Source organism: Xiphophorus hellerii, chromosome 22, assembly GCF_003331165.1.
Source record: "Xiphophorus hellerii strain 12219 chromosome 22, Xiphophorus_hellerii-4.1, whole genome shotgun sequence".
NCBI classification, from domain to species: domain Eukaryota; kingdom Metazoa; phylum Chordata; class Actinopteri; order Cyprinodontiformes; family Poeciliidae; genus Xiphophorus; species Xiphophorus hellerii.
In genome coordinates this window covers 13,874,573-13,882,401 of record NC_045693.1, presented here as the reverse complement: position 1 = coordinate 13,882,401, position 7,829 = coordinate 13,874,573, and the positions used below count along the sequence as shown (strand labels likewise).

General features: G+C 37.2%; 1 protein-coding gene across 3 annotated transcripts; it reads right to left on the bottom strand.

The window, feature by feature from the left end:
* Positions 1 to 988: 988 nt before the first annotated feature.
* Positions 989 to 7,685, bottom strand: ap3m1 (adaptor related protein complex 3 subunit mu 1). Of its 3 annotated transcripts, none has more exons than XM_032553306.1 (9): positions 7,413 to 7,685; positions 6,774 to 7,086; positions 4,896 to 5,067; positions 4,678 to 4,815; positions 4,497 to 4,582; positions 4,281 to 4,414; positions 3,448 to 3,655; positions 2,693 to 2,837; positions 989 to 1,930 (listed from the first exon to the last, which is right to left on the bottom strand). In XM_032553306.1, the coding sequence occupies exons 2-9, from the start codon at positions 7,044 to 7,046 to the stop codon at positions 1,830 to 1,832; spliced, it is 1,257 nt and encodes a 418-aa protein (XP_032409197.1). In that variant the 5' UTR covers positions 7,047 to 7,086; positions 7,413 to 7,685; the 3' UTR covers positions 989 to 1,829. The 3 variants fall into 3 exon arrangements, with proteins under 3 accessions (XP_032409197.1, XP_032409198.1, XP_032409199.1); XM_032553307.1 differs by having other exon boundaries at positions 6,774 to 7,083; XM_032553308.1 differs by lacking the exon at positions 7,413 to 7,685 and adding an exon at positions 7,169 to 7,187.
* Positions 7,686 to 7,829: the final 144 nt, after the last annotated feature.

Below are 7,829 nucleotides of genomic sequence, written 5' to 3'. Positions count from 1 at the left end.
TTTTTTTTAACCTCCTTAGCAGTTCCCTGGATCCGACCATGGCAGCTGGAGAAAGATCTTTAAATCTGCTTTATGTATTTATTAAATTAATCATTTAAAAAAAACATGGCATTTATGCCCAGGATGAGTGTATGGAAATTTCCAACCAGAACTGTACTTACAACTAAAGGAGTAAATGCATATTTTCATTCCATTAACAAATTCTTTAAAAAAAAAAAAAAAGTGGATGGGTAAATGTATGTCTCATTGAGACTGCGTGTGTGTGTAGTCTCATTTTAACACTATTACTGAGCCGTCCCTGGTATGATTAGCGATGAAGTTCGGAATTGCAGCACAGACTGTTATCTGTTTTCTTTCTTTTTGGGGGGAAGAGGCGTACTGTAGTCGTCACAGACTCGGGGTGTGGAGCTCTACGTCGTAGATGTTAATCCACACGCTGAATGTACTCCGATAGCCTCTAGCCCTGCCAACATCTGCTGTGCCTTGAAAGAATAAACTCTATAATAAAAACAAGAGTCAACTTGTTTTTATGCATAAAACAAGTGAGGTTAGAAAAGCAGAGCTCCTCTCTGCCTTTGATGTCAGTTTGCAACGTTTCCTCAGTTCATGTCTGGATAACATCATTAGCTGCATTTCAGAAAATATAACAGATGAGTCATGTTAAAAAAATCTAGACTTGTGGCACATGATTGGAAGGTAATTTATTACATTTTCTTCATCATAGTTAACATTTGAGCTTTGGACAAATGTCTCATTTAGATTTGGGGATAAAAGTTGACACAAAAATAGAAGGAGAAAATTCAGCATGTTAAAAGGCACCGCAAAAAGGATCTTCAAACATAAAGCTAATCTGGCAGCTTGGATACAAGGACAACAAAAAACACAAGGAGGCCTTATTGTATAAAGATTTTACAATAAGGCATCTGGTTTACATGTTCTTTCATTATTTTTTTTTTAAATAATGAAAGAACATTATTAGATAGTCACTATTAGATATTTTTCTAATAGTGACTAAAAATTCTCTGCTCAGAAAAAATAGCTGTATCCAACAACATGTAGTTTCTACAGCTTTTCCCAAAAAACACCGGAATAACTAAATTGGACCCACACCATCCCAATGTCACACTTTTACTGTGTTCTTTAAATAATAGTTTTCAACATACTTCCCTCAAGTCTCTTAAGCTTGCAGCTTGTGCTGTAGTGTGTGTTTACAGAACTCTTAGAACTCCTCTTACAAGGCCACTGAATTAAACGCTGAATGTGTGCAGAAATATCTGCATTGCAAACATTCAGAATGTAGGCAGTACATACATTTTTCCCAAAGTTTCATCTGAAATAAACCAATAAAATGGGATTCCTAGTATCATGTAAAACCTTTTCAAAGGTATTCCTTCAAACTCTTAAGGCAGCGTGCAGATTGTACTGTTCAAGTTCAGAGACGTCACGTAAAGGGAGCTTGTTTTTAAAGCAAAACATTCCCCTTCTGCAACATTTTGAGCATATTAGATAAAGAAATGCACGTGCATACATATCAACTGATGCAGCAAGTGGAAAATTCTCCATACGATGCATTACATCTAAACCTAACATTCAACAGAAATCACATTGATTTTAAGGCTTCCCTTTACAGGCCAAAGTTTTTCAGTCATATAAATTTAAAATACAATACCAAGCATGGTTTACGTGGTGTAATAAATAGCTGTTAGAATGCAGAGTTTTTCATTATTGACCATGCAGATGTAGATAAGTGAGACTTGTCGCTGACTCGGCAGTGTGGTAACCCTCGCTCCCTGTTTGGTACATCGGAATGCTGAGCTTTCCTCCCTCGCTCAGGTCCGGACCTGGAACTTTCCCGCTTTGGTCACATATTTAACCCCTTTAAATGGTTTGTACTTCTCTCCATACATGTCCAGACGACTCACTTTGAGACCTGAAAAAAAGTGGGTGGGAAGCCAAATTAGCAATGAATTTACTGCTACTTCAACCTTTAAAATCAGTACTATGGAATATTGAGTATTTGCTTATTATAACATTTAGGCCCTGAAATAAGTAAGTGATTGACAGCAACACTGATTTTGTTGCATAATTTTCTTTCTATAATGAAAAAAAATATATTTTTAAAAAAGACTCACTTCTGAGGCCCTAAAGACAACAATGTCCGCTTCCTAAAATCTCCTGCAAAAATATTGCATGGTAATATTTTTTTTTTACTTTCCATGAGACAGATAGTTCTACAAAAACTACCGGTCTTTAAATATTCATATTTATAATGCTTATTATTATTTTCATAGCTCTGCTGTTTAATACAATACTAAATAAGCAAACAAGTAATTTTCCTAAATCCAAAATTAAATCTTAAGGGACTACGATAGTTTATGCTACATTACTCACAAAAAGTTGGAGATATTTGGCTTTTCTGTGAAATTTCCGGATGAACCTAAACTTCATTAAAACGTTTACGGGTTCACTTAATGTCAGCTTCTGTAAACATTTGAATGCATTTCTAACTTTTCAATGTTTCACTTCTCTTTGCTGTTCTTTAATAAGAAGCTGAACAACAAAATTCACAACAGGATTTAAACACCCCTCTTAATTATGATGCTCACATTCTGACATCATGAATTGCGAAAATTGTCACCATTTCGACCCCTAAAAATGTTAAACTTCAGTAAAAGCTCAATTTTATCTTTACCTGATATGGCCAGTTGTTGTATCTTCATATCAATGTTGATCGAGGGGTTCTCTTCAGGCTTCGGGGCGCCCGTCTGAATGCTGATGCTTCCTCGCAGGTTGGGGAGCTTCTGGGGGTTAAGTTTCCCGACGTCCCAAAGGACCACCTACCACAGAACGAGTGCTTGAGGTCGGGATAATACAACAAAACGCAGCTTTTATTCTCATCGTCAGGTTCTGACATCTGCACTGACCAGCCAGGGATGTATATAAAAATGCTTCACTGCCCTCCACAATTACTAGCCTCCCTGGCAAAGACTTGTCAAATGTCTTTTGATTTATTCCTATTTTACTGCAACAGGATAATTATATTCTGAATAAGGCTTTATTTAGGAGTACATTTATTTATGCATTGAGGGAAAATTATTATTTTCAATAAAAAAATAAATGGTGCCAACAACATTCCCTCTAAAGTAGGACCCTCAATCCTTTTTAACCATAGGCACATGGGGACTTGTCCACATACTGACCCTTTGTTTCACACCTAACCCATTTCCAGCATTTTTTGTTAAAAAGCTAAATCTAGTTTCAACTCATAACGCATAAGAGACCCAATAGAATTTTGAATCTCTGTGTTTATAATAGGACAGATAAGACAGGTATGAGTTTGAGTTCCTACCAGTTTTTACCTAAAGTATGGCATCTATTGCTAGCATAGTAAAGTCAGTTACCCTTCATTGTGTATCACTGGTGAGGAAGGCCATGCTGGCTGATTACCTTGGTTGTTAAGTCAAAGGTGTAGGTTCCCTGAGTGGCTGTGAGATTGACACTGAGCACAGATTTAGGCATTGGAATAGTGACCATCAAGCTCTCCACCGTCTTCCCCATGGTCTGCTTGGGCCCAATTGTGATGTCCAGACGACCACAAGAACCCGTCTCTAAGAAGCTGATGTTCTGCTTCACGTACACCGGAATGGCTACAAGACTGGGACAGGAAACACACACAGAACAGGCCTCCGTCAGTAACGAGTGGATTCTGATTGTTGACTGCAAAAAAAAAAAAAAAAAAAAAAGCTCTCTACTGGAGGCTATGGTATATTCTCTATTTTTGGAGATATACTCATATGTACGGTGGAAGATGAGGCTAAATAGAGGGCAAAGTTTTAAAATTGGTGATTATACATTCTCCATCCAACCTGACTGACCTTGAGAAGACTGGGCAAAAAAAAATAAAATCATCCTCTAGGTCAGGACTGCTCACTCACATGTTAAAATGGGCCAGATTTTCTCACACAGAGATTTCACAGGGCCAGACATCGTCTTTGGCCTGCTCAAGTAAGAATTACAACTCAGGAGACAAAACAATCCGCTGCATCATGGGTTTACTACAAGTGCTGTGTTCATGGTCCTAACTATTAAAAGAATTGTAATTTTTGCTCTAAATGTTCAAAGCTGAAGAGACATTCAACAAAATAGTAGGAGGCGTAATTTTGACAAAAAGTGGTTCCAAAACGTAATAACTAACTAAAATATTGGAGTTTGAGACAAAACATAGAAAACTCAAGATGGTTTTGTAAGTCAATGTACAACACAGGGACATCTGTGCTTACTTTTGAGAGCTGACATGATACGACATGAGCCTGAAGTTTCCATCTGGCGGGATGAAAGACAAGACGTGCTCCGACTCCCAGCGCTTAAAACGAACGCACGGGTGGAAACTCACGTCATCAAGGAGTCGGGGATTCTTAAAAGATTAGAAAAACTTGGTTAATGGCACACGGTGTCAAATATAACAACTAATGTATGCTGAAATAAAACGGACCCACCATGAAGGACAGGGTGAGATCAGGCATCCCAGTGAGCTTCACACAGGCCTCAATCACACCCTGAATCTCTGCAAAGACAGTCGTACCTGAAGAAAACACAATTCTAGTTATATTCTGAAATACATTAAAACCTTTAGCAAATATATTCAATGATATTGTTAAATAAGCTGATTTGTTTTACCCGATTTGTCCAGAATGGCATCAATTTCCTCTATCACATCAAAATAAGCCTCATTATTGGTGTATTTAACACCTGCCCGCCTCCAGGGAACATTAGACAACTGGCCTGTAGGCAACGTTCCCCCGACATTGCTACCTCCTGGAAAACACAGGACGTAATTAGGAATAAAGACTTCACATATAGTTTGGCTCTTGCAGCCTCAGCTGACCTCTGATTACCTGTGAGCGTATTTACGACCGATCGCAGGATGGTCGGAGGCCTTATCATCTCCTTGAGGACGTTGGACTCTGTTGCCAGAGGAAACCCGTTGTCCAGCATCTCCTCCAGAAGCTCGTAAACAGTCACCGTGTTCTCCTTGATCAAAACCTCTGAGCAGTCACCAAAGTAATCCTGTGGATAAAGAAGAAAAATGTCTCACTGAGATCAGAACAGCCTTCACGGCTCCAGGGGTCAACATGTGGAATTTCTTACAGGCAAAACAGAAAATTAACTCTGACTGGTGTCTCTTTGGATTAAAACTGAAGCAGGTTTTTCAGTTTTTAAATTGTGGGTCTTCATGGACTTTATTCCATATCCTTATCTAACTATTTTATTCTGTAAGAAACTGAGGTTTAAGTTTTCATTAGTTGTAAGGAATAATCATTAAAATTGACAGAATTAAATCACGCAAAGCCGACAACGATAGTGGTACGTTTGCAGAACAATTCCTGTTTTCTACACCAAAACAGAGCTTCATTGAAAAAACGAGAAGCACAACAAAACAATTTGATGCATCACGAATAAAACCACATGCACATGATTCTAATTAGTTCTCCTCTGCATGCAGTACAATGACTTGGCCCTTGTCGTTTGGAAAAATGCAAGATTCTGGCAGATATCCCTTGTACATACATAAGTGAAGGCGTGAGGAGTTAGTGGTATCGAGGTATAACGTTGTTTTAAAAATTTATGGTTTTAAAACCACTAAATTGTACTGTAACATTGTTCCTATGTTGGCGAGTCCTTTAAATAAAATGCCAGAGTGACATGGGTTTCTTCAGCTTTATGGTATATAGAGAAAAATAAGCACTCTCCCTTCCCCCACCTGTTGCTGTGTACTATTTGGATCTATTCCCCAAACCCGTCACAACCTCCAAGTCTCCTGTTAATGCTTAAAATTAGACATAAAACTCACAGTGAGGCATATTTATTTATATTATCCCTCATCACTTTTTGTATTTATGGCTTGTTTTTGTTTTATTTTACAATCTTTGCACATTTCAGTATTTACTTCCAGTGCTGTCCAATTGGACACACATGTGTTTAATCAGTTCTTCATCCTTAGTAATTATTTGATTTGTCTACCTATTTTTTTTTTTATCTACTGAATTTCATCATAGATAATATGTTATTTACAGTAAGCTAGTCCATCTGTTCTTAAATGTCTTGAATACACTTGTGAGCATGAAAAATGCTCTATAATAGGACTGATAATGTAAATGAACAAATACATGTTTTAATTTAGCAGCAAGAATAATCTCTCCTTTTCCAATAAAAGTAATTAGCTCATGTTATATATTTTTGTGGAAACTCAGTTAAACTATAGTATTTTCTCCTCACAATCAATACACATTAGAATCTAATGCCAGTCCATTGCTGCAAATGTGTTTGTAGTTGTAATGTGTGTAAATATTTTTAATAAATATACGGCTAATGCAAGGCAAAAGACATTTTTCAAATGCAACACAGGAAACAAAGAGTGCAGGGGAAAATATTCCAGGTAAATATTTGAATAACAACCTCCACCATAAAACCACAGTGTAACACTCAGCTAACATCTGTTGTCATCTGTTTGTTAAGGTCATAAAAAGGTGTGGGTTGATTGTTTTGTCATGCTTCTCCTTTTTTCAAAGAAAAAAAAATCTTAAGACAAAAATACTACAGCTTCATGACATGATCACAAAAATTAAAACAAAAAACTGTGTGACTGATCTATATGTTTTTATTTTAAAAAAATATAAAAGCAGCAACTATCCATTCTGTTGTAAAATAAATAAATAAATAAATAAATAATCATTATTACAGGTATAATCAGCTTAAACAGTTTAAACTCCCACCTGAAAAGTATCTGCCACCCTGTGCAGGAACTCAATGACAAAGAGTGGGGGGACTTCAGTCTGGGTAACTGAGAGGAAGAAGAGTTTGCCCCTGTAGATAGAGATGAGATAGTGGTGTGGGGTCTGCAGCACAGGGGCCACATTCTCTGGGTCCCCTGCCTTCTCCTTGGCCTCCAAAAAGTAGTCACACACACTCCTGCTAATGACACTCTTCCAGTGCTTCTCCAGGAAGATGTCTCCAGAGTGGCTGATCAGAAACAGGCTGTTGATCATCTCAGCTGGAACAGTGATGAGGACTGTTGCTGGTTTGCTACTGGAAAAAAAATCCACAGACCAACACAGCATCAGCAGACTGACGAGCATAACTTTTTCGCACGTGTTTTATAGTAACTTACTCTAATTATTACACGCAAAATGTTATTATTTCAAGTTGTCAGCCAGCTTTACTTCCTGTTAAGCCTGTGAAATTAACTTTCGCATCAGTTGACTTCTCGGTCTGGTTAGTAGTCGGACTTCGCACATATTTACCAGCCTTACTTTTAAAAATAAATCAATCGGACACTTACAAGTGTCATGATTATTCTACAGTTTTAAACATGATATATTAAAATGAAAGTTGTAAGATTGTACAAAGTTTACCTGTTAACTACAGCTGATAGTGTTGGCAAGATTTCTTCTTCTTCTTCTTCTATAGAGTTTTCTGGCAGTTTTTAAACTTTGTGTATTACCGCCATCAACTGGACGGAAATGTCATTCAGAAATTCATTTTTCCTATATATCTTCAAATCTTAAAATAACTAAATTATATACATGCTCATACACTCACACATACATACATACTAAATCCTCTCAGCTAACTTTGTATCGCTGGCAAGATTTGATGGAGACGCCTGCAGATGTTTGCCCACGTAAACACAACTGGGTCACGTGTAAAAAAAGAAAAAGAAAAGAAAAGTCAAAGTCACAAAATAAAGCCCACTTAATTTTTTTTAAGTGTTCAAATATTTCTAAGTGTCTTTTACAGCTTGGAAAAACAATGAATGTAGTAGACTGACT